A 23,328-nucleotide genomic window follows, 5' to 3' on the forward strand; every position below is an offset into this window, starting at 1 on the left:
CCCGCACCTGGCCAGGAGGCACATGAGCTGGCGCACGTCCTCCCGCATGGCGGCGGCCCCGCGGCGCAGGTTGTAGTCGAAGAGCTCCCGGATGAGGCCCTGGGAGACGAGGATGTGCCGGATGGCGGCGTTGGTGGCCAGGGCGCGGAGCAGGGTGATGCAGTGCTCGGTGACGGCCGAGGAGCAGCCGTAGCACTTGGTGGAGGACGTGTGGCCGCAGCCGAGGACGGAGAGGGCCCGGTACTGGCTGGCCGTGAAGGTGGGCTGCACGGCGGAGCGCGAGGACTTGCTGGCCGCTTCCCGCTGCTGCAGGTCGTACTCCAGCAGCTCCTTCCGGGAGGCGAAGACTTTCTGCGGGCCGCCAAGAGACGGGGGGCCTGAGCGGGGCTGGAGAGGGCCGTTCCGCCCACGCCTGCCCGGTGAGCAGATGCAAGCACGCCGCCTCTTCCTCGGGCGGCAAAGCTGTCCTCAGTCGAGGGGACGGGTGTGCAGGCGGAGGACAGGCCCCCCAACCCCCGTGCCTGGCAACCTGGAGTCCTGCAACCTCGGGGGGAGGCGATCTGGGGCCTTCCAAAAGTTTGGGCCTACAACCCACAGGAAAGGTTTAAAAGGACATCGAGCACCTAGTTTGGCCTTAGTCTTGCTCAGAGGTATAGAAAACGCAGAAAAGCAGAACCAGGAAGTATCTTCAGAAGGAATATTTCGCATTTTCAAGGACAGTAGCCTTCCCTACCACCCACAAGTGCCTTTCCACTCACACACCCGTGCTGCTTTCTTTTAGGCCACAAAAGCAACCAGGAGCCCCGAGCAGGCACTCCGTGCTTCCGGGACTGAGGTGCACACCTTTGCCTAAAACCCAACACTGCGCAGCAGGCCCGAGAACCTTCACCTGGATGATCTTGGAGAGCTCGTCGAAGGAGGTCTTGCAGTCGCCGCAGTACTCCTGGGCCAGCTGCAGGATGTGCCGGTTCACGCTGGCCGAGGTGGGGCTGATGCCCCCGCTGCCGCCGGAGTCATCCTGGAAACACCGGGGGGGGGGGGAAGCAACCCAGAGGTTAGCTGCGGAGGGGGGAAGTGGGTGCATAGAGGCTCCCCCACAAGGGAGGCAGCAGCAAGCGCCACACCCTGACCGGGCAGCTCAGCTGGCTCCGGGCCGCAGCGGGGGCCTCGTTCGGAGAGCGAACCCCACGATGGCTCAGGGTCGCAGAGGGGAGGAGAAGCCGCGGCAGCGGCACGAATCTGGGCCCACGCAGAGCTGGCGTGCGCATGCGCTTCACATGGCATTTCCGGGTCACTGTGATGAACAGCCTGGGAGATCCTGCCTCTGGGCAGGGCGGAACGGAGCCTGCCCACCCCAACCCCCTCCAAGGGACCCCCCCCCACCCCCGGCGGCTCGCAAAGGCAGTTCCCTTACCTGGGGCTTCTCGGGCGCCGCCTCGTTCACCTTGCAGAGGAGACTTTCCAGCTGGGGCCTGTGGCCCATGAGCTGGTGGTACACGCGGTCGGCCTTGTCCAGGAGGGCGTTGATGTTGGTCACCGCCTTCGAAGCAGACGACACAGAACGCGCGTTACTCGGCCTGCGCGTCCACAGCACCCTCGCACGCAGGGAACCGCCTGGGCTTTGCGCCCACAGACGAGAGGCAGGGAGGGAGAGAAAGGTGGCAAAGCGAGCAAGCGACCCGCACGTGGGAAGGAGCCTGGCTTTGGGGCCCGGGCCCAGCCCCCGAACCGGCCTGGGGTCCATCTGTTCACCCACCGGCCAAGCCCGGGACTTGGGTCACGGCCCGCCCAGCCCCAGACGGCCGGGTGACAGCGGAGAGCACCTCCCGCTGGGATTGGGACGAGGGGCGAAAGGGAAGGGAGGGGGCCCAGCCTCCGGGCACTGAGGGGAGGGCGGGCGGGCGGAGGCACCCGCAGCAGCCGCTGGGCGGGGGTCCTTGCCCCGCCGCGGGCCCCACCTTCTTCCGGTCCTCCTCGTTCTCGATGGGGTCCACGGCGCAGCACGGCTTGGCGTACAGCATGAAGTCGAAGCGGGCGTATTTGCAGAAGCCGCAGGCGTTGCACAGGAAGGGGTCCTTCTCGTCGTAATTGATGGACCTGCGAAGCGACACCGGGGCCGGTCAGCGGGGGCATTCCGGGCGCTCAGAGGGGCGGCCGCTCCGGGCCTGGGAGGCCAACCCGTACGCGCCACGAGCGGCACGGGGTCCCCGGACGGGGGCCCGGCACAGAGGGGCACCCGCGCGAGAGGAGCGGGACGCCGCCGGGCACCCGCGGCAGCCTGGCTGGGGCCCCGCCAGTGTGTGGTCGGGGCAGGAGGCTGCCCCACGCCGGGCTCACGAGCCGCCCCGGAAGGCCAGCCATCACCCACTGTTGTAACCCCCCTCATAATCAAGCACGTAGCCAGGGCGTGGCTCATCACGAGTATCAGGGTGTCCTGTTCGCATGAGAACAAGCACACGAACACGGATGTGCACGCTGCGCAAAGCTGACGACAAAGCAGGCTACGCTCCAGCATTGCCAGTATCACCGCAGACGTTATGCCCTCGTACCCACGCTTGCTTGCTTTTGCATGGTAAATGGGCAAAAGGTGCTCTCCCCTATTGTTTCTCTGTTGTTCCCCTATTGTTCGCTGTCATTCAAGCATAAGTGTAAAAGAGTATAAAAATCAAATGTCTCTCCTCTGCCTGCTACCACTCTCTCACGAGTGCATGGTCCCTGCCGGCAGGTAAAAATAAATCTCTCTCGATAATTCCAGCCAGTCTCTGGTCTCGTCCGTAAAATCTCGCCATACAACACCCACCCCCAGCAGCATGGGGCCGCGGAATGCAGGCGGCCGGCTGCCTCCAGGGCCACGCACAGGGCCTTGGACAACTTCCGAAGAGCCCCTGCTGGTCGCTGCACAACCCACAGGACGCGGCACCTCGGGAGCGGGGCCTTCCCAGGATGCCGCCGCAAGGCAGGGAAACAGCGTGTTTGCAACATCTCCCGAAAAAGCGCTCGCCAACGCGGGCTTTCTTTCTGGCTCAGAACCGATCCCCAGGAAAGCACCCTTTTATTGGTCCTGAAGTTGACACGGTTCTTCCTCGCGTGATTTTAGAGGGGTTTTGAGCGTGGGGGTTTTAACGTTACGCGTGAAGTGCCTCAGGAAACGAGGTGTCCTGTGTGAACGCTCAACACAGGCATGGTTGCCAGGGCTCCTGCCCGGGAGCCGCTTCTCGCTCACGGGGAGCATCTCGCCCGCCTACCTGCACTTGTGGCACTGGTAGACGTTCTCGCCGCAATTCCCGCACACGCCGGGGTTGGCCGGGACGGAGGCGCTGCACCGTGGGCACTGCAGGGTCTCCGTGGAGGCCTGGTAGTTCTCATAGAAGTCGGCAAACTCAATCATCAGGTTGGACGCGACGATGGGCAGAGGCAGGTCGATCTTCGCCTCCGTCTGGCCCGGGGTGAGCTGCACCTTCTTGGCCTTGTGCCAGCGGGCCGGCCTGGAGCAAAGTGGCGGGGGGACACAGGAGGGCGGTCGTTCGGCAGCAGGGCAGGACCCCGCCAGCTCGCCCCCGCCAGCCGAGCGCTGCGGCTCGGCCGAAAATCTCCTTTACCCAGGCTGAACGCGGACCGGCTTCGGGAGCCTCCGTGCGTCTGTGTCGACACGATAGGCAGCCAGAAACACATTCTAAGCCCTTATCCCCTCCACAGCAAGGCTGTTCGGATTAGAGAGCCTTCAACGCCTCATGGGGGAAAAATGTGTGTGTATATATAATTGGGTCTACTTGTGTAAGTATCGCCCCTTCTCTTTAGGATTCTAACTTCTTTTGCTGCTCTGCAAGGCTATTTTGTAGAGGCGTGGGGGGGGGGGTCGAGGGCGCTGCTGCAGACGGACGCTCCCCTCTGGCCCGGGGCGAGAGCAGGAGAACCAGCAGCCCGGCTCGGGAGCGCGTCCGTGGATATGTGACGAACCCCGTGGCCCAAGAGCCTGTGGGCAGGGGTGAACAGGAACCGCAGCCCGGCGGCCCTCCACGCACGGCACACACCAGGGCCTGGTTCCCTTGAGAGAGGGGCCTTCCTCGCCTCCACAGCCTTCTGGCCGGCCCAACTGCCCCAGGGGCAGGGCCGTGGCCGGGGGGGCAAACCCAGCCCACCGGGCTCCCCAGGGCCACGCCTCCTCCCGCTAGCTGTGCCTTCGCGGCTTTTCCCCATTTGAAAAGGCTGGTACGATCCCCCTGCGAGAGCCTCGCCTTCGGCCCCGGCCTTCCCCACAGCGCCGCAGCAATGAGGCCCCCCCGCTGCACGAGCCCCCCGCCCGCCCGCCCACCTGCCCGGAGGAGCCCCCTACTTGTTCTTCAGCTCCACGATGGCCTGCACCGTCCGGTTGTTGTAGTAGAGGTTGATGGTCCGGACCATCTTGGTGCGCTTCAGGTCCCCGACCTTCACGGTCACCTTGCTGATGGTGTGGCTGCCGATCAGCTTCACCACCTGCTGGGTCGTGGTGTAGCGGGTGTCCACTTTGATGGAGGAGAGCTTGATGTACTGCGGGGGGAGAGGCCAGGCGTCGGCAAAGGTGGCCGCCGGCCCGGGGCGGCCTGGCACCCACGCGCGGGGGGGGGGCACTTACGCAGAAGGGCACTTCCGGGTTGTTGCAGACCAGGCAGGGGTCGCTCTCCAGGTAGTAGCCGTCGAATTCCACCAGGCCGGAGAGGGTGCTGGAAGCGGGGAAAGCCGAGCCTGAGCCCAGGTCACGGGCGAGCACAGCCCAGCCAGATCGGGGCCCAGCTCTGCCCAGCAGCCTGTTTCCAGCAGGGGACAGCGGAAGGCCTCCAGGGACGAAGGCGGCAGCCCTCCCCACCCCAGGGGCCAGTGCCTCCCCAGCACCCGGCCTTCCCAGCCGCATGGCCGCTGACCCTGGAGCATCGGCTGCAGCAGCCTTCCCCGACCGATCTCCCCAGAGCCCTCCGGATTTGTGGAAACCTGTCCCGCCAGCCCCGCCCTTGATGACCGAGGGCCTGGGGTGGCCGGAGTCCCGGCTCCTGGGTGGGCTGAACCAGCAGGGCTTCTCTTATGCCGGGCTTGGCTGCCCCCACCCTGGGCCACTGGGACATGCAGCAAGGTCCGGATGAGAGCGCCCCCGTGCCTCCTTCCGGGTGAAGGTGGGCCGGGGAGACACACACTTGTAAATGTTGGAGTTGGGGTGGTTGGTGAGGATGTGGTTCTGCATGCGCAGGATCTCCACGGCCTTCTGCGAATATTCCTTCAGCTGGAACGAGTCGGAGAGAGCAGAGAGGAAACCGTCACAGCCGGGACAAGTCCTCCTCCTCCGGCCACACCTTTGCGTCCCGGGCACGCCTGGAGCGCTTCGCGAGACGCCTCCGAGAGGGCAGGCGGGGCCAACGCGATCGAAAATGCACAGAGCCAAGGGCCAGCCATCCCCATCGCTCCGCCCAGGGCCTGTGCTGGCTGGGGAAGATGGGAGCTGCAGTGCCACAGAACCAGGGGCTGCCAAGGCTAGAAGCAATCAGGAGGTCCGGGTCCCGCACTCAGCCCTACTGGATGGCGCTGAGCTCGCCGTTCGTGCCCTTGGCGTGCACCTGGCTCGCAGCGAGGGTGTCCCGGGGGCTTCCGGGAAGGAGGGCTGAGCTCTCTGGGAACCAGTCCCCCCGTGTGCCCATGCCAATGCCGGCCACCCTGCGCCAACTCTTGCAACTGCAGCCAGTGCCCGAAGGACCCCAGCCAAGCCGGAGGGGGGTCCGGGGGGTCCTCGCAACGGGGCCCTTACCTTCTTCTCGGTCTGCTGCGTCTTCAGAGAGAAGTAGCCCAGCAGGTCCACGAACTGGGCAGCCTTCCGCCCGTAGGCCGGGAGCTCGGGCCAGATCGACCACATGAGGTCCAGCAGCAGCTCCTGCTGGGACTTGCTGGAGTTCCTGCAGAGGAAGATGGGAATCGGCTAGGGAAGATGGAAGCTGCCGCCTGGCCCGGCCCGGCCCAGCCCGGCCCATCTGGAAGGCACTGGGCTGGGGAGGCTCAAGATTATGCAGCTGAGCATTCCCTGATGAGCGACAGGGCCGGGGGCATGTGGCGGAAGCACGGGGTGGCGTGGGGCTGGGCTGGGGCGGTCCGAGTTGCGGTCCTCGTTCACGCCCCGAGGATCTGGGGCGGCTGTGGGCCAATTGCTGACTCTCAGATTAAGCTACCTTGCAGGGCTGTTCTTGCGAGGATAAGGATGGAGAGGAGAGGAGAGGAGAGGAGAGGAGAGGAGAGGAGAGGAGAGGAGTGGGGGGCTGCCTGGGCAGAGGATTTTGTCTCGCTTTTTGCTGAGTGACGCCGGCTCTAAGGCGCTGCGGGAGGCCCAGGGAAGGGGGCACGGGCACGGAGCTCCCCCACGCTCACCGGTAGATGTGCAGCGCCAGGCAGTGGGCCTGCCACCGGACAGATGAGGAGTTGGACTCCAGCAGGAAGCAGCGCAGGAACTGCACCAGGGTCTCCTTGTCGGCGAACTTGTTCAGCTGGTTCACCAGCGCCGTGCAGAGCTGGTCCTCCTGGCTGCCGGAAGAGCCGTCCCCTGCGAGGCACAGGTGGGGGATGAGGCGGCGCCACCGGGGCTCCCGCGGGCCCGGCCATGGCCACAGGCACGGCACGGGGCCGGCCGAGGCAGTCCTCACGCCCCTCCGCTCACCCTCGCGGTCTTTCTCCTTCTCCTCCTTCTTGCTCTTCTTGGTGGAGGCCTTGCTCTGCCCGGCGGGCTGCCCGGCCCCCGTGCCGGCGGAGGCCGAGCCGGACGCGCCAGACGAGCCCGAGGACGAGGCGGCCGAGAGGACTTTGCTGCCGCACAGGGCGCAGGAGAGCAGCTGCAGGAGGACCGGCGACACCCCCTCGTCGACCAGGAAGCTGACTTGCAGGAGGAAGCAGAGGACCGCTGGCGAGGGGAGAGAGACGGTCGCGTCGGCCTTCCGCCTGCAGGATCTCTCTGGGGCGAGAGCTGCGGCAGCACATGGCCGGCAAGAAGCACGGGATGGCCGCTGCCGCCAGCTTCGCAGGGACGTGTTTCCAGGGGCCGGCCGTTCCTCCTCCGGCCTTCAGCAGCTCGCATCTCTGTGGTCAGCGGCCGCGAGGCCCCGCGGGCAAGAACCGCCGAGGCAGCAAGCGTTCGAAACGGGGATCTGCTGCCTCATGGTTCTGCTCCCACGGCTGCTCCAGGCCAGGCCCCGATTCCCTCGCCCCTGCCCTGCCCCCAGGCAAAGGGCCTTCGGAAGCAGCGGAAATGCCCGAGCCTGGGCAACAGGGGTGCAGGAGGTCTTTCGCCCGCGGGCCGCACTGCGGTGGTGGGTGGGGCCAGAGGCAAAATGGGCAGGGTAGAATTTTAATGAATTCGATGGCCTGGCAGGCTCCTTGCGACTCACTCTGGTTCTCTGTTTCCAAACAGCCGGTCGCTATTGGCAGCGACTGCTGGAGGAGAGGCATCGTACCCCTCTGGACTGGGAAAAATGCAAGGCAAAACCCAACGGGGCGGGGGGTGGCATTGGGACAGCCCTGAGGTGGGACCCCCTGGCCGGGTTTGGTGCCGGGGCCCAGGGCTCTGTGACCGTACTTGACATGGCTCTTCCGAGCCGAGTCGCGCTCTTAAGCTACGGTGAGCAGGGAAGGGAGTGGGGGGATTAGGGTTGAGCATCTGGGCTCCACTTGAGAGCGTTTCCGCCCCAGCGGTGCCCCTCGGCGGCAGCCTGCCAGAAAAGCGACTCACAGTCATCCTTGATGCAGAACTTCTGCCAGTTGGCCGTTCGCTGGGTGGCGATTTCTGCGCAGGCCTTCAAGTGCTCCATCTGAAAGGGACACGGAAGGGGTCATGGGGGGCGGGCAGGGCTGCTCCCACCTTTGGGACGCGGGCGACTTCAACAGGGCGACTTCACCCGGACCACGGCTCCCCTGGGCGCGATGGAGGCGACGGCCTCGCACGCCTTTCGGGGAAGGGGGCCTACCAAGCTGATGAGTGTGTCGTAGTGCAGGGCGGAGCCCGAGCTGGCGGTGACCACGCTGGCCCGCAGGAAGATGCCCTGCTCCTCCAGCAGCTTCTTGATGCCGCGGACGTGGGAGTCCAGGGTGTGCAGGTCCCGGAGCTGCCGGTATTTCTCCTTGGAGCCGCAGATGAAGAGCAGGAGTTTCCGGACCTGCCGGCGCACGAACGGGGTCTGCTGGGTCATCAGGTACTGGATTGCGGGGCAGAGGAGGCAGAGAGAAGAGAAGAGGCGGGTCACTTGGGGGCCTGCCAGGCAGCCGAGCGCCACCCACGTCAGCCTGCGAACGGCCCAGGAGGCGCCACACGGGGCCCTCCGGGAGGCACGGAGCGGGGCCCCCTGCAGCCCGCCTGGGCCCCGCTGCTCACACCACCCTCCTCGGGGGAGTTCAGACAGCACAGCGGCCCACACGGGGCCCGGGAGGGGATGCACTGGGGGGGGGGGGCAGGCCGCTGCCCTCTCCGGCGACAGAGGTGCTCACCCACCTCCGACAGGAAGTAGAACCAGGAATGGTCGAAGACCGGCGGGGGGATGTGCGGGTTGGTGTCGGCGATCTTCTTGATCTGGTAGGGCAGCCGCAGCACCATCTCCGTCAAGAGCTGGGCGTACGCCTCGAAGACGTCGGCAGCGTGGCCCTGGGCGGGGGCAAGCAGAGCCCCGTGAGCAGCGCCCCGCAAGCCCAGGAGACGGGCCGGTTTCCGGCTCGAGGGGGCCCGGGCCACCTGGCAGTCCCCTTTCCGGGCCACCCTCAGGAGGCACCACCTGAAGGAGTGCCGGGCACGTCTTCCCGGAAGCATTAGAGCTCTCCTGGGCTGCAGTGGCACGGGTGCAAAGGAAGGCCGGTGCTCTCCGTGGTGGGAAGCCCCCGAAAATGCACGGCCGGCAAAGGCTGCCATTCCCGAGCAGATTCATGGCACGTTTTCGCAGGCCGCTGCTCACGGAAAACGCTCCCACGGTTGGGAGTAAAGCGGTATTAAGCGGGGCTATTTCCCCATAATGGAAAGAGGGAAGAGCCGCATTCCGCTGGGGCCGATCCCACGCACAATCGGCCACCACCGCCGCCAAGCAGCAAGGAAGAAAAGGCAAGGCGAGGAACGCCCGACTCCTGACTGACAAGAGCTGTGTGGGAACAGCGGGCCCCTCCGAGGGGAAGGAATACGAGGGGCTGCTTAGCGCGGCAGTCCCCACCGCAGGCCTTAAGAGCTTGAGCGGCCCCATTCTTCCAGCAAAGCGCACCCTAATGTTTAATTCGGCTTATTTCCATTGTGCTGCACCCAGGCAGCAAGTAAAACGCGGCACCGCGAGGCACGGAAAATAAAGGAGGCGCCACAGTGGCTGCAGCGGCCTAGGAATTAAGCTGGCAAATCCGTCCCCGCCAGCCCGCCGGAAGCCGCAAGGGGTCCTCCCGCCTGTCAGCTGCCTGCAAGGCACCGACCGGTGGGAGGCGCGTCCTTCAGAGTTCTCTGACCCCTTCGGAGGAGGCCCCGCTCGGCCCGGGAGAGACACGGATGCTTGGGCGGTTTGGGGTGGGCACGGCGCTTCCCAGCACTGACTGTGCCCTGCAGGACCCTCTAAAGGGGGATTTAGCCGTCGGGCTGGGCAGTAGCAACCCGGGTGCGCTTCGCTGGGGGAACGGGCGCTCTCTCGCCCTCCGGGCTGCGCCCAGGACAGCACGTGGCACGGGGGGCCCCGGCGGTGGCTCACCTTGACGTACTGCCGCAGGAAGAAGGGGCTCATGTCCGGCGGGGAGGCGCTGGTGTGCGGCTTCAGCAGCTGGCTGGCGGCCACCGGCTCCTCTTCGTTCTGCTGGTTCTTCCAGTACTCCAGCAGGGACTTCAGCACGTACAGGCAGTAGTCCACGGCGCCGGAGCTCAGCAGGGCAGCGGCCGTGGCGCTGGAGATCAGGGAGGAGGACTGCGGGGAGACAGGCATGGCACTGGTCGCTAGGCCTTTCCTCGCACGCGCTCGGGGGGCCCAGCAGCGAGGCACCGGGGCTCCAAGCAGCGGAGCGCACGGGGGAAACCTGGCCAAGATTCCTCCCAGCCTCGGGGGATGGGACCCGGGCGCACCCCACCCCACGCCTCTCGTCCCCCAGGGCAAGTTGTTGACCCGACCTTACAGGCGTGGGGGGGAAAGGAAGGGCCGCTCCTTTGATTTTCTCGGCTTGATTTTCATAGGACTTTGTGTACATTTGGAGAGCAAAGAGGTTTCGGCAGGGGACGGGGACGAAGGTGACCAAAGGTGGGGCCAAAATATTGAAATTTACGGGTGTTCTGCAGCATGAAAGACTTATGCCAGTAACTAAGCTTTAGGAGAGGCATTTCGGACTTCTAAAAGGGATGGGGAAGACAGTGCAGAAACCGAACAGGGAATCGCCAGGGATTCTCGAGGGCCAAAGCCAGGCCGGCATCCTGGGGGTCAGCCACTCTGGCGCAAGTGGAAACGGCCAGAACACCCGGGGACACAGCCGTAACCACGCTTAGCCCCTGGACTGCCCCCATCGGCTGCCGACGAAGGGGCTAAAAGGGGAGCAGGGGCCGGGGCCGGGGCCGGCATGTGCAGCTGTGATTGCAGGGAAGCGGGGCCAACGTTTCAAAATCTTTAAGAGGATTCTGCTACTGCCTTGTTACTCAAAGGTGCATCAAGGCTTTTTTTAAAACAGAAGAGGGAGATGCCAAAACCCGCGTGTGCCGAGGAAGGAAGATTAATAACAAAAGCGCAGAGGTTAAAAATGGAGACCGAAGTGCATCGGATTTTAATGAGCTTATGAGCTGTGGGGTTTGTTTGGAGTTGCTCTTAATGGTTTTATTTACACTCGCGCGTTCACCGGCCCCCTTTTTGGGTCGCTGCCGCCGCCGCCGCTCATCCGACCCACAAAGGTCGGCTCGCGCCATGCGGACGTGTGGCCCTCAGCAGGAGGCGCTCGGGTGCAAGAGGCGGGCTTCTCCCCCATGCGCAGGGGCCGCTTCTCCCCACGAGGACCTTTCGGCCCCTTCTCCCACAGCTGGCCACACTCCAGAGAAACAGACAGAACTTCAACTTCCCCCCATTTTTTTAAATAGAAGGAAAAGGGGGTGTGGGAGGAATCTCGCTCGCCTAATCCTCAGCTCAGGGCCCCCTGGCGTGTGTGGCGGGGGAGATTAGGCTTAAAAAACGGCTATTCTGTTGCCTCCCCCACCCAAGAGTGCCTGGTTCAAAAGAGCCGCCCCCTGTAAACACGTCTCTCGTGCACGCGCTCGCTCTCTTCCCTGCTCCCTCTCTACACGGGATTAAAAAACCACCCCGGAGCGGCGTGGGCTCCGGTGGCCAGCTTCCACAGCTCAGCAGAGCTGCTCCCAGGAGCCTCGGCCGGAGCTGCCTGGGCGCTGTCCATCGTGCTGAACCGGGCCCCAAGCCAGGTGCCTTCCCCACAGCTTGCCTGACTGGGGGGGGGGGGGCGCACTGGCCCTGCCCTCCGTGGGGGGTGCAGCCCCGGCTCCCCTGCCAGCCTCTCCGCTGCCAAGTGGGGCACCCACGGGTGCTTGTGGAACCTCGGCAGGGCCTTCTTTTGGGGTCCCGGCTGCTGGGGGCTCACAGCTGAAGTCCGACTTCGGGAGCCTAACTTTAATCCCAGCGCCCAAACCGGGACTGCATTCGGCAGTACCTCTGGCTGCGCCATGGCCCTCTGGCTCCCGGAGTGGCTGGGGAGGCCAAACTGGAGTGGAACAGGGAAGGGAGGAGATGGGGGGGTGAACCGGCACTGCCCGTGGGGCGCGACTGGGAAGTTCTCTTGTGTGTGCAATTTACTCCAGAGATACCCCCACCTCCCTTGAGGGCGAAGCAGCACAGGGGGACTTCTCCAGGGCAGGTGCTGGAAAAGTCGAAGGTCACGGGGCAGCTGCCCAGAGAGGTCTGACCACGTCCGGCGGCATAAAACTCCTCTGGCCCCTGCTCTCTTGGTTAGTGGGACTGCTTAGGAACGCCTTTCCGCCTCTGCCCGGCACGTGCATGCTCGCCTGGGGTGACCCGTTCTTCCGACACAGGTGACCCAACAGATCGAAGATTTCAGTACCTCGCAAATGGATGATTTGGAGCCCGACTTGGTCCGGGACATGAAGACGCTCAGCAGCCTCATGATCACCAAGTGGACTTCGTTCAGGGCAGTACGTTCATTTTTCTTGGACACGTCCTAGAGAATGGCGGCGGGGAGGGAGGGAAGAGAGGAACGGGTGGTCCTCAGAATCAAACAGGGCAAGATCTCAGGCCCATCCCATCCAAACCAAACCCTGGGAGCTGGAGGATAAATGTCGAGCGCCCAGGAAAATCAGCCCTGCTCCTCCACTGGGCCTCATTCAGGACTTTAAACGCGTCAGTCCCACTTCAATTGTTCTGTCCCCTCCGCTCCCCTCCCAAAATACCTTCTTGTCCATGCACAGTTCTGCAATGAGCTGCGCAAGCAGGTTGTCCAGGGCGCCCTTGTCCTTCTCGTCCTCGCCATCCAAGTCTGTCGTGAGCATCAGGATCACCTGCAGCACAGGTGTGTTGTGGGATGCAAGAGGCCGAGGACCGCGGTGTCCCCGCCAACAGCCTCCGCGACCTCACGGCGGTGCCCCCCCCCCAGAAACCGCCGCCTGCGATGCCGCCGCCGCCGACCGTCGACCACGGTCACCCTGAGAAGACGCCGAAGCCAGCGACTTCAAGCCACTACGCTTGGCAACAACCGGGGCTTCAGGAGCAGAAGGGACGGTTGCGGGGCTGCTGCCCTTCCGACTCTTCACAGGGCGCCTTGCTATTTGGGCAAGGCCACCCAGAGGGACAAGGTAAAGGCAGGAAACGGGCAGGCCGAGGTGGCCCCAGTCCCAGGCTCTGCATTCCAGAGAGACCTGGGCAGGCAAGACGGGTAGAGGCAGCCCTTCTGCAGCTCTGTGGAAGCCGCCAAGGGGCGGCCAGTCCCGGCTGGCATCCGGGGCAGCGTGCCGGCCATGGCCAGCTTCAGAGAGAAGGGGGGAGCCACGCAGCGAGCACACACAGGGGCAGGACACCTGATGTCCTTCAGAGGTTTGGGACAACAACTCCCGTGCTCTCTGGCCGGGCAGCTGGGGCTGATGGGGCTGAATCCGGAGGGCGCCAGGCCAGGGAAGACAGTCAGATGGGGGCTGGCGGGGGGGAGGGGGCCGGGAAGAGAGACACACGCGGAAAGCAAGACGGGGGCTCTGAAGGCGCTCCCACGCCGGCTACCTGCATGTAGGGGATGGCGCGGACGCCGCCGACGTTGCGCAGGTGTGGGAGGGTCTGGAGCAGCCGCTCGAGCAGCATCAGTCGCACCATGTGCAGCCTGAAAGGGCGGAGGAGGAAGGTGGGGGCGCGGACTGGGCCGGGCTGGCGAGCGGCTCCTGACCGCACGCCGACCGCACCCGCATCGGTGGGAAGGAAGGTTCCACTCCCACCGCCCTCTGCGCCCGGACCCTGCCCCACAGCAGCCGGGGCGGCCGGGGACGCGCCATCACGAGGAGCAGCCCAGCAAGCTGCCGCCCGAGGAGAAACGCCGCAGGGAGCCAGGAGGGCGGCGTGGGCCCGGCCCCAGTGCCCTTCCCGCCCCGACAGCCCGGCCCAGCCCAGCCCAGCCCAGCCCGGGGAGGCCGCACGGGAGGGGGCTTGCCTGTTGCTCGCGTGGACGTCTCCTTCCGCCTCGCCCTCGCCCTCGGAGCCTTCCCCCTCCTGCTGCCCGGTGGTGGTGCTGATGGCACCCGTGCTGGAGCTGACGCTCCCGGGCCCGGCGGGGTGGCCCTCAGCGGCGGTGTCTCCGTACGCGCTGCTGCGGCCGGACACTGAGAGCAGAGCAGAGCAGAGCAAGGGTGAGCGCCCCCTCGGGCACGGCCGCCAGACGGGCATCCCAGGGGCCGAGAGCAAACTGCCCACCCAGATTTCAGACGCGCCAGAAGGGTGCGCCTGAAGATTTGTGCAGGGGGCTCCCCATCACGCAGCCAGCCCCTCAGAGGACGCTCGGGGGACCCACAGCCCGGGTCTGCCACCCTCCTCCTGCCCTGCACCACCACTGAGCTTGGGCCCTTCGAATGACAGAGCAAGATTCTAGTCCTCGTGACTCTGACCGGCAGCCGACTTGAAACGGGCACGTCAAAGAGGGGCTTAGTGGGGTCAGGCCATGCACGCTCCGTCTTGCCCTTCAGGGCCAAGGCTGAGCCGACCGGTTGAGGAGGAAGGCGCCAAGCGAGACGGAGACAGAGGGCGCTCTCTGTGCGCCACCCAACGAGGGGGCGGGTGGGGGGCCCCCGTGCGCAACCGGAGGGTCCGATAAAGGGACGCGTCCGGGAGGGCCCTCCCCAGCCCCGCCGCTGCAGGCGGGAGACTTCGCCCGGAGGGGGGGGATCAGCATTACCGCTGTGCTCGCCGGCCACCGAGTCCACGGCGCTGCCCCCGCTCTCCGAGCCCACGCTGCCCCCGTGGTCAGCCGGGGAGGTCCGGAGGGTGGAGCCGTCCGTTGCCGCCGTGCTTCCCTCGTCATCGGAAGCTGGAGCTAAGAGAGTAAGGAGAGCTGTTACAAGTAAAAACACAGTCTTTCAACAACTCGGACGCGGAAGCGCGAGAGAAGGACTTTCAGCATGCAAGCATCCGCTGGCCGATTCTTTCGGGCACTTGGTAAATCTTGGGGGGGGGTGGCTATAAAGCTCTAGTCCCGAGTCCAGGCAAGCAAAAGCACAGCGCCTGAGAAGGGGCAGGCCCTGAGGGAGGCGGGAGAGGAGCGAGGCCGCCCTCCCTGCCAGCCTGCCTTGCACTCGGGCCCCGTGTGCAGATCGAGCACGGCGTTTTCTGCGTTTGAGCTGGTTCTCGCACAAGCAAAAATCAGGTTTCGCTGCAGCTCAATGGAAGGGCTGGGCGCCCCCCACCGTGCACACTTCCAGCCCGAGGGCAAAGCCCACCTTGGAGAAGAGTCCAAGGATCGCCTTCCAGCGGTGAAGAGAGCCAGAAGGCAGGCCCGAAACCACCCACCCAAACACCCGTCGCTAAGCTGAGGAGTTTCCATGGGGGGAAACGGCGCAAAAGCCCGGAAGCCAACAAACCGAGGGCAAGAGGGAGGAGGATGCGGCCCACTGGAGACCCTCCTGGACCGGATCCGGCCCTGGCAAGGAAGGGGGTGCAGCGCCCAGGGCTGGGCCCCGAGAGGAACAAGCGCCCCGCACCGAGCGTGGCGGCACTGGCAGGACCCGTCCCCGGAGAAAGCGCTGGTCTACGCTGGGAGCAGTTACCTGATGCCGTGGTGTCCGACAGCGTCCCCGCGTCGAGGGAGGAGGAGCTCGGGGCCTGGCCGGAGAGGCCCAGGCTCTGCAGGCCCAGGGCGCTGCTGCTGCTCCCTGCGGGGGGGGGGGGGGGGAGGACAGGAGCTGGTCAGCCCCTCCACAAGAGGGCCCCCCTCTTCCCGGCCAGCACCCCGGCCCGGCTGCCACCCGGCCCCAACACCTCTCCACACCGAGGGGGGCGCTTGGGACCAGCGAGTGAGAGTGGCGCCCCCCATTTGGGCCTCGACGCTCCGCCTTTCCCAACCTCCTTTGTTCAACCCAGCAGGCCTCCCCTCCCCTCCCCTCCCGAGGGAACGAAGACCCCCCCGGTGGGGCCTTCCAAGTCCTGCCCGGGGGCGGCGACACCCCTGGGGCCAGAGCCAAGCAGCACCGCTGGGGCATGTCCCAGGTGCCCGGTCTGGCCTGCAGGGCCGGCCCTGGCATGGCACTCCGGCTGGGGCTCTCGGACTCGGATCGGGACCACCCGCCCGGCAAGCGGCGTCCGCGGCCCGCAGGCGCCTCACCTTGCTGGTCCTGCTGCAGGCTCAGCGCGATGGCCAGCTCCACCATGGTCTCGTCGTCCGCGTCGGGGGGGATGTCCAGCATTGGGGGGAAGCCCTCCGCCCCCGCCAGCAGCGCTTCCAGGGGGGACGGGTTGCCGTTGTTCACGTTCTCCGCCGTCTCCAACACCATCGACTCGGACTAGGGAGAAGGAGGCGGGCTGATGCGGGAGGGCCTGCTTGTATGGATGCCACGGGTTTTTGCACGCAAAGGACCCAAAATAATTCAAGCCACTCCAAAAAATATCTAAAGCCAAAGAAAAATGTTCCGGACCTAGTCCTAGCTCAGAATCAGACAGCCCATTAGGGTGGCAAGCAGAAATAAATAATTTGATATTAAAAACACCCGAAGAACCAGGAAAGAACGCTTTCCTTAAACTGCGTTCCACATGGTCCAAGTTCCCATGGGAAGCTGCCTCAAAGGTTCTACAGCATTAGGTTTCGGCTGAAAGGGAGCTTGAACCTTTATAATCGGATATATACATACATCACTAGGGCAGTTGTGTGTCCTTACCGGACCTCGTCGGCCTGGTCAGGCCGCCCGAGTTTTCTGCAGGCCGATGGCCACCCGGAAGCACCTGCAGGACTCACCACCATCTCAAAATCCCCATGGTCCACCTCGTTCTGCTCCTGGCTTTCTTGCCGGATGTCCTCGCTGGTCGGTATCCCGGAGCTCTGCATCTTGTCGTCGGCATCGTCGTCGTCATAGTCGTCTTTATCTCCTGCGGAGAGGAGAGGAGAGGCGGTGTCGGTTCCCCGCAGCCAGGACAACGGCTGCAGCCCCGGGGTCGCCCGGTGCCCGCCCTCGGCTGGGCCATGCGCCCAGCGGGCGAGGCGCTGAAGGCCCCGATCCAGGCAGGCAGGCAGCCAGGCAGGCAGGCAGCCAGCTGAGGCAGCTTCAGGGGCTGGCCACGGCGAAGGGAGGCTGCGTCTCTTGAAAAGGGAATGGAAGCGAGGCCGGGATCCGGACTCCAAATGCACACAGTGGAGGCAAAGGGAGCCTGCAACCCCCCCACTCCGCAGCTCCAGGGAGACTCGCCCTGCCGCTCTTCCGAACTGATACGAGGCGTGCCAGGGTCCCGGCAAGGCTCCAAGGGACCACCCCGCCCTGTGGCTCTGGGAGCCCGAGAAAGGCACAGCCCTGCCTGCCGACCCTAAGAAAATCCGCGCCAAAGTGAAGCCTGCGAATGCTGGGCCGAGGACGGGCGGATCGAGGCCCCCAGGAGGTTCGAGGGCTCCTCCGAAGAGCCCGGCAAGGAGGCCAGAGGGCCGCGTGGGCCAGCGGCACGAGCCCACGGGCGACGGCGAAGGTCTCCTCACCCATGGGCGTGTTGCTGCGGGGGGAGGAGGGCAGCGTCACGTGCCTCCGCTTGTTCCGGGGCCTCAGCACGCGGATCAGCGCCTGCTTGCAGGAGAAGCTCACGGCCGGGTCCTGGAAGGCAAGCGATGGGGCCGGGTCACGCCGGCATCCCCGGCAGGCGGCCGAGCCTGGGCCGAGGGGGGCGAAGGCGGCTGCCCCCAAGTCTGGGATTCGCACCCCCTCCCCGGGGCCCCGCCAGCCCGGCCTCTTGGACCCGCCTCCACCCAGGAGCAGGCAAGGCCCCCCGCGAGCGGGACTGGCCCGGCTGCTGCCCATGAGGCTCCCGGGGTCAAGCCAGAGCGCGCAAGGTACCGGGCAGAGCAGCATCTGCATGTAAATCGTGGCGGCGGCGTTGATGCAGTCCAGCTCACAGGTGCAGTAGCCGTGGATGATGTCCACCAAGGCATTGACGGTGGCTTCCACGTGGGTCAGGCCTAGGCACGGGGGGGGGGGGAGAGGTCAGGGCGGGCAGCGCTCGATGCTGCCGGCCGTGAATCTGCAGGGAAAAGCTGCTCGGCACCCTCGCCTCCCACGTATCCAGAAGAGGGGGCCGTGGGGGAACACCGCAGGCAGCCCCGCAGGGCTGACTGAACGGCTCCCCTCTCCCTGCTTCAGTTCCCGTCCCCTCACTGGGCATGCCCAGTCGGCTTTGACCGCAAGTTCAGGCAGGGCGGCCTTGCCCTACGGACGTCCCACGAGCCCTTTAGCTTGCGCAGCAGCAAAAAGGCACTTCAAAGAAATACATGCCGGTGGCTGCAAATCTACTAGCCAGCCGGGCCCCATGCCTGGCGTCACCCAAACTCCCGCCAAGCGAAGCCGCATTTTTATGATGGTTGCCAAAGAGGGGAGGGGGAGCCGGGCCCCTTTTCTCCTGCCAGAGCTTGCCGGCTTGCGCACCCACGCGGCTGGGGAAGACGCGGCCTCCACCCTGCGCCACTTGCACAGGCCAAGAGGCCACGGGGGGAGGGCAGAGGCAGCCCCTCGTGCAGGTCGGTTCCTGAGCCGAACCAGCCTTGCTGGATCCCGGTGCTGGAGCGGTCCCACACGGGAAAGGGGGGCCAGTCATGTTAGCACCGTGACCCCCAGCTGCTTGTCGTCTCTGTGCAAGCCGAGACACCCATCTTGGCGTCTGCTTTTATGGGATGCAGGGAAAGGGGGACAGGCACCCTGTTTGCACAGGAAGGGGCCTCTGCGCTTCTGATGGGCCGGCCAGAGGCACGACTCCCTTTCAGCCCCAAGGGAAGGGCGGGGTGCAGTGTGGGGAGAGGGCCCTCCTCACACACAAGCGAGAGCACGGGCAGAGCCAGGACTGGGGGGGGGGGGGGATCTGGCCACAGGGTGCACTTGGAGGCCACACAAGGTCCCCTGACCCAAGGCGGAGGAACCGTTCAGCTGGCCTGCAACAGACTTGGGTGACGCGCCATGAGCAAGGGACCGTGGGAGACGTTTTCACAGGGAAAGGAGACTGCGGGTGGGAGAGGCGAAGCAGCGAGCGAGTTGAGCAGACGGGCCCGGGAACCGGAGAGCGGCCCACCAGGAGCTGGTGGGAACGTGGAGAGGAGCACCTGGCAGGCAAGCGGGGGCCAGGAAGGCGTTCTTGGGCTTCGAGGCGTGAAGCTTCCAGAAGTGGCTGACCAGCTGTGCGACGAAGGTGCAGCCCTCGCCCTCGGCGGTCTTCTGGGCCTCCTGCCCCTCTTCGCCGGCTTCTGAGGGCAAACGAGGAGGATTTGGTGGGGGTAGGCACGGGCCACGAGCGCCCAACCTCTGGCCGGCCGCATCCCGCAGACCGGGCCAGGAAACGCGCTCAAGCGGCCGATGAGCGAAGGCGGCTTGCTCGGCCGAGGGGAGGAAAAGGAGGGGCGAGTGCCGCCCACCTGCTTCGGGCTGCGGCAGCTTCGACTCCGTGAAGTGGACCAGGTTGCTGGGCCGCATGATGGCGATGGAGCGGGCGGTGATGACCAGCCTCTGGAACACCTCTGGGTCGAGGTCCTTCCCCTCTTTGCTGGAGGTGCTCAGGTACTGAATGGCTTTGCTTAGCAAGGCCTGGTCCTGCAGCGACAGGGAGCGGAGGCTGCCTGAGAAACGCGTGCGCGCTCTTGGCGGGAGGCATCCCGCCCAAGAGCCGCCCTCGGGCTCGGTTCGCACGGCACGGCACGGCCGAGGCGCAGCAGGGGCCTGGCGTCACCTGGAGGCGACCCGACACCCGGTCCCCGGGCCCCCTCCTTGGCACCCCCGCCACCGCTGCAGATGCTTGGCTGCCGAGGCAGGGGGGCCGTTCTCCAGGGCATGTGTGGAGGGCGAAGGAGGAGCCCCGCCGCCCAGCCAGGGCCTGCATGAGCAGAAAGGACAACCCCGAGGGGCACCCAGAATCCTTTGTGGCACGAGAGGCCCAAGGATTTCCTCGGGGACCGTGGAAGCGAGGCCCGGCCGGCCCCGAAGCGCTGCTGTACCTTGTGGTTGTGGTAGGCCGAGCGGCTGGTGTGCAGGCTGGCCAGCAAGCTCTTGGTCTGCTGCTGGACGCTGGAGGGGGCCGGCATGGAGAGCAGCTGGGTGGCCAGCTCCTGGGCCACGGCCCGGCTCTTCTCCTGCAGCGGGGACAGAAGGCCGCGTTGTGGGGGAGCACACGCCCCGGGCCGCGTCCCGGCAGTCGGGAGGACGCACACGCAGTTAAGGGTGCACACACAGGGTCCGTGTCGATGTGCGGACGGGGGAAAGTGCGCGCTTGAAGAGTCCCGATTTCCGTGCGTTTGGAAAACGCTCATGAGGAAATGGGACCAACGTAACTTGAGGAGACGGAGGAGAGCGGCGAGACAGATCAAGGGACCTGGCAATGCTTCTGCTCCCCAGTTCTTCCCCACCGGGCTTTGCAAATGAGGTCAGCTCTGCAGCAGGGTTAGGGTTAGAAATGGCTGCCAGCAGCGAGGGGAAATGAAACCGCTGTCCTTCAGAGCCGGCTCCAAAGCCTTTTTGCTCTCCGGCGCCCTCGCAGAGCTCTGCTTCTGAGCGGCATCAAAGCAAATCCGTGAAGAATGACACGTTCCTCTCTTCTGAGGATCAGGGCGGCAAGAGCCGCTGATCTCCTTGGTGTGTGCCGCCCAGCACCCCCCCCAAACCTCAGGCAACCTCCCGATGTCCCCAAAACCTCAAGGAAAGTGACTTGCCTTCTCGTTGACTGGTCCGACAGCAAAGCAGCTTTCCAGCGCTTCTAAAGAACTCACGACTAGCCTGGAGGGGAGAAAGGAAGAGGGAGAAAGCCGGTTTGAGAAAAGGCAGCTTCCTTGAGACTTTGCTTCATCGCACGCTACGGCTCTGGAAGGCTCAGAGAGAGAAGGGGGAGAGCCGGGGAGAGCGCGAGCGAGCGAGCGAGCGCTCGGGATGCCAAGTCTCCTGCCTACTATCACCAGCGCCACAAAAAAGAAAGGCATCAAAGCAAGATAGAAACTGCCACAGGCGGCATGCATATCTCCATTCATTGTGCTGCAGACCAGAGTTAAACCTGGCTCGTGCTCAGAGAAACTTGGGGCCTTGCTTGCAAATCCACAGCTGAAAGGCAAGGGGGCAGGGTGGGGGGAGCTTTTCTCTCCCCAAAGAGGATGAAAAGCACTCCTTACACCGCCTGCGGCGTGGATAACTTGGATTGTGTTGACAGCACCGATTCGTCTTGTGTCCCCCCGATACACACGCCTTCCCCTTCCCCGAGATCTCACACGCGGTGGAGCTCAAGGGGCGGTGCGGCACGAATTCTGCGGTGGAGAGAGGGCTGTAGGAGAGGCCTGCTTGGAGGGGCTTTGGGGACGAGGGCCGTGTGGGTCTTAAACTTTGGTTCAGGAGGGACAAAAGGGTCAAGCAACTTTTTAGAAAACCTGGGGGAGCGCACGGCGAAATACGGCACTCAAAGCCTCCAACCTTGGGGATACAGCCAGGACCCCGTGCCAGGCTGCAAACAACCACTCTGTGAGGAAGACCCACCTTCGGGGAACCTCAAAAAGAAAAGAAAAGAAAAACTTCCTTGGAAAGCAAAAAGGAAATTGCTCCCACTGAAGCCAGCAACACAAGAGAAACAACCGGATTGTGAATGCAATTCTCTGTTTCCATTATGAAACGTGGCCAAGAAATCATTCTGGATAGCTCTCCAAAGGAGACACTGAAATGCTGGGTGGAAAGAGGGTGGAAAGGGGCAACTGAAATGATCGGGGGGGGGGGGGGGCTGGAAAGTATCTTCCCAAGTGGAAAAGCCCCACTGTTTTGATGCTTTGCCAGAAAATAACGAGCTTCTTTCCCCTCTTGCCTCCCAAGCCTGCAATGCTCGCCCTGGGCCTGCTCTGAGCATGCAGACCCGGCGGGGCAGAGGCCTGCCGCCTCACCCCATGCCGACTGGGCCACACGTGGGTGGGGTGAACGCTGCCCCACGACCTCCCAGGACAGCTGGGCTCAGTCCTAGTCCAGGCCTTGCTGTTCAGCTCTGCAGCTTGCAAGCCGAACCCTTGTCTGCCCCTTGCAGAGCAGGGGAGCAGCGGACAAACCCAACTCGGGGAAGGAAAAGCAATGGCAAAGGGGAAGACAAGACAGGCAAAACCGAGCCTCAGAAAGCTGCGCCCCCGGCCCACCCACGGGTGGCCCCCGTCCTTGTTCTGCCCAGCATCCCATGCAGAAAAGACGGCTCCCACAATGCTCTGAGAGACGATTTGGAGAGAGTCTGTCCTCCCGGCAGCGACAAAGCAAGGGGAGGAACAGTCCTTCCAGGCCACGACAGAGGACTCAAAGCAAGCTCTCCGTCACATGCCCTCCGTTTCTGGGCTGCACCTTGCAGGCAAGTCCCCACCACCGGCCTCACCCTGCAAAGCGTGTTGCCCCCGACAAGCCCGAGGCCACGCTGAGCTGCAAGGGACCGCCTCTGTGCTCCCGACTCCTGCGATGCGCCGGCGACACCCGCGCACGGATGCTGCCCTGAGCGTCGGCAGGCCAGACCCGCCAGAAAGCAACTCCAGCTACGTACAGGCCCCTCCGAAAAAGCTGCCTGCTCTTATAGCGCCTGAGCTTTCCGTCTTCCCACCGACTGCCCTGGCCAAGGCCCAGGGCTTATCCCCCGCCAGGCAGCCCTCATGGAAGCCGGCTCTGCCTCAGCCCCAGATTCTGGTTATTTCTGACGGATGGCTTGGACGATGCAGGAGTAAAAATGAGGATGGTGGGGATGATGCAAGGCAGAAATAAAAAACTATTTCTTTTATCATATATGTTTAGCCAGCAAGATATGATGAAAAGGAGAAAACGAAGGGAGCCAGGGTGGTGCGGTGGACAGAGTGGAATGAACACCCCACAAAGTTGTTACAAAGATAACATGGAGAGGAGACCATCCTGGCTCCCTTGCAGGAAAAAGGTGGGGCATACACAGAACAGAACAGAAACGGGAATAAGGACGATGCCAAACAGTCCCGCGTGCCAGTCCCCGGCAGCGGAGGTTCAAAGGTTCGTTCTGGAAAGGCTGGAAGCTGCCGGAAATGGTTGGTTCATGGGCACCCGCACAGCTCCCGGCCTTCTGGGGTCCCCTCTGGAGACGCGGCTGCCGGGCCTCCCCGAGTTGCGCCTCCACACCACCCTGGGCCACCCGGAGGAGCTTGGCCGGCAAGGAGCAGCGAGATCTCCGCCGGAGCCTCTGGAGCAGCCTTCCCGGCCTGGCACCCTGGGTGGTCTTGGACTACAATTCCCAGCATTCCTGCCACTGCTCAGGCAGGCTGGAGCCACCAGGATGGGGAAACCTTGTTAGTGAGCTGCCTGGATGGGAGCGCGCGCACGCGCGCGTGTGGCAGGGGGGGGGGTCCCCCAGCCAGATTTGGCACAACCACGATGTTTGCAGGTAGGATCCCAAGCACCACCATCAGCACCTGCAGGTCCAACGGATCTTGGGGGCAGTGGGAGCAAGGAGGGGGATGACTTTCAAGAGCAGTTGCCAGGCGGAAGCGGACCACAAGTCCGGGTCGTGCCGGGATTCAGCGAGGTAAAGCAGAGCTGCTCCCGTGGCCGGAGGACTGAGCTTCCTTTCAGAGAAACTCCCAACGGGGTCCTTTGGGGGGTAGGCGAAAGCGGGTCAGGCTTGGGTTCGGGATTTGCTTTTCAGGCTCTTCCCGTGGGTC

At 64.6% G+C, this 23,328-nt stretch overlaps 1 protein-coding gene across 4 annotated transcripts in view; it reads right to left on the reverse strand.

Annotated features, from left to right (window-relative positions):
• Nucleotides 1-23,328, reverse strand: part of UBR4 (ubiquitin protein ligase E3 component n-recognin 4) — a 73,624-nt gene that overhangs the window by 17,676 nt on the left and 32,620 nt on the right. For 2 of the 4 annotated variants that reach the window (XM_044445339.1, XM_044445336.1), the window contains 29 exons: nucleotides 20,359-20,422; nucleotides 19,648-19,782; nucleotides 19,072-19,246; nucleotides 18,763-18,903; nucleotides 17,510-17,631; nucleotides 17,158-17,269; nucleotides 16,429-16,559; nucleotides 15,802-15,979; nucleotides 15,248-15,352; nucleotides 14,380-14,517; nucleotides 13,642-13,810; nucleotides 13,221-13,317; nucleotides 12,401-12,508; nucleotides 12,055-12,171; nucleotides 9,708-9,917; nucleotides 8,489-8,638; nucleotides 7,968-8,195; nucleotides 7,733-7,811; nucleotides 6,668-6,907; nucleotides 6,382-6,553; nucleotides 5,771-5,915; nucleotides 5,166-5,251; nucleotides 4,613-4,700; nucleotides 4,334-4,527; nucleotides 3,246-3,485; nucleotides 1,959-2,097; nucleotides 1,415-1,540; nucleotides 890-1,018; nucleotides 8-351 (listed from right to left, as the gene is read on the reverse strand). In XM_044445339.1, coding sequence (XP_044301274.1) covers nucleotides 8-351; nucleotides 890-1,018; nucleotides 1,415-1,540; nucleotides 1,959-2,097; nucleotides 3,246-3,485; nucleotides 4,334-4,527; nucleotides 4,613-4,700; nucleotides 5,166-5,251; nucleotides 5,771-5,915; nucleotides 6,382-6,553; nucleotides 6,668-6,907; nucleotides 7,733-7,811; nucleotides 7,968-8,195; nucleotides 8,489-8,638; nucleotides 9,708-9,917; nucleotides 12,055-12,171; nucleotides 12,401-12,508; nucleotides 13,221-13,317; nucleotides 13,642-13,810; nucleotides 14,380-14,517; nucleotides 15,248-15,352; nucleotides 15,802-15,979; nucleotides 16,429-16,559; nucleotides 17,158-17,269; nucleotides 17,510-17,631; nucleotides 18,763-18,903; nucleotides 19,072-19,246; nucleotides 19,648-19,782; nucleotides 20,359-20,422 — 4,362 coding nt within the window. The remainder of the gene's footprint in view (nucleotides 1-7; nucleotides 352-889; nucleotides 1,019-1,414; nucleotides 1,541-1,958; nucleotides 2,098-3,245; nucleotides 3,486-4,333; nucleotides 4,528-4,612; nucleotides 4,701-5,165; nucleotides 5,252-5,770; nucleotides 5,916-6,381; nucleotides 6,554-6,667; nucleotides 6,908-7,732; nucleotides 7,812-7,967; nucleotides 8,196-8,488; nucleotides 8,639-9,707; nucleotides 9,918-12,054; nucleotides 12,172-12,400; nucleotides 12,509-13,220; nucleotides 13,318-13,641; nucleotides 13,811-14,379; nucleotides 14,518-15,247; nucleotides 15,353-15,801; nucleotides 15,980-16,428; nucleotides 16,560-17,157; nucleotides 17,270-17,509; nucleotides 17,632-18,762; nucleotides 18,904-19,071; nucleotides 19,247-19,647; nucleotides 19,783-20,358; nucleotides 20,423-23,328) is intronic. The other 2 variants (XM_044445337.1, XM_044445338.1) reach the window with 2 other exon arrangements.

The sequence above is a fragment of the Varanus komodoensis genome, unplaced genomic scaffold, assembly GCF_004798865.1.
Source record: "Varanus komodoensis strain SLA01 unplaced genomic scaffold, ASM479886v1 scaffold48, whole genome shotgun sequence".
In the NCBI taxonomy this organism is placed as follows: Eukaryota; Metazoa; Chordata; class Lepidosauria; order Squamata; family Varanidae; genus Varanus; species Varanus komodoensis.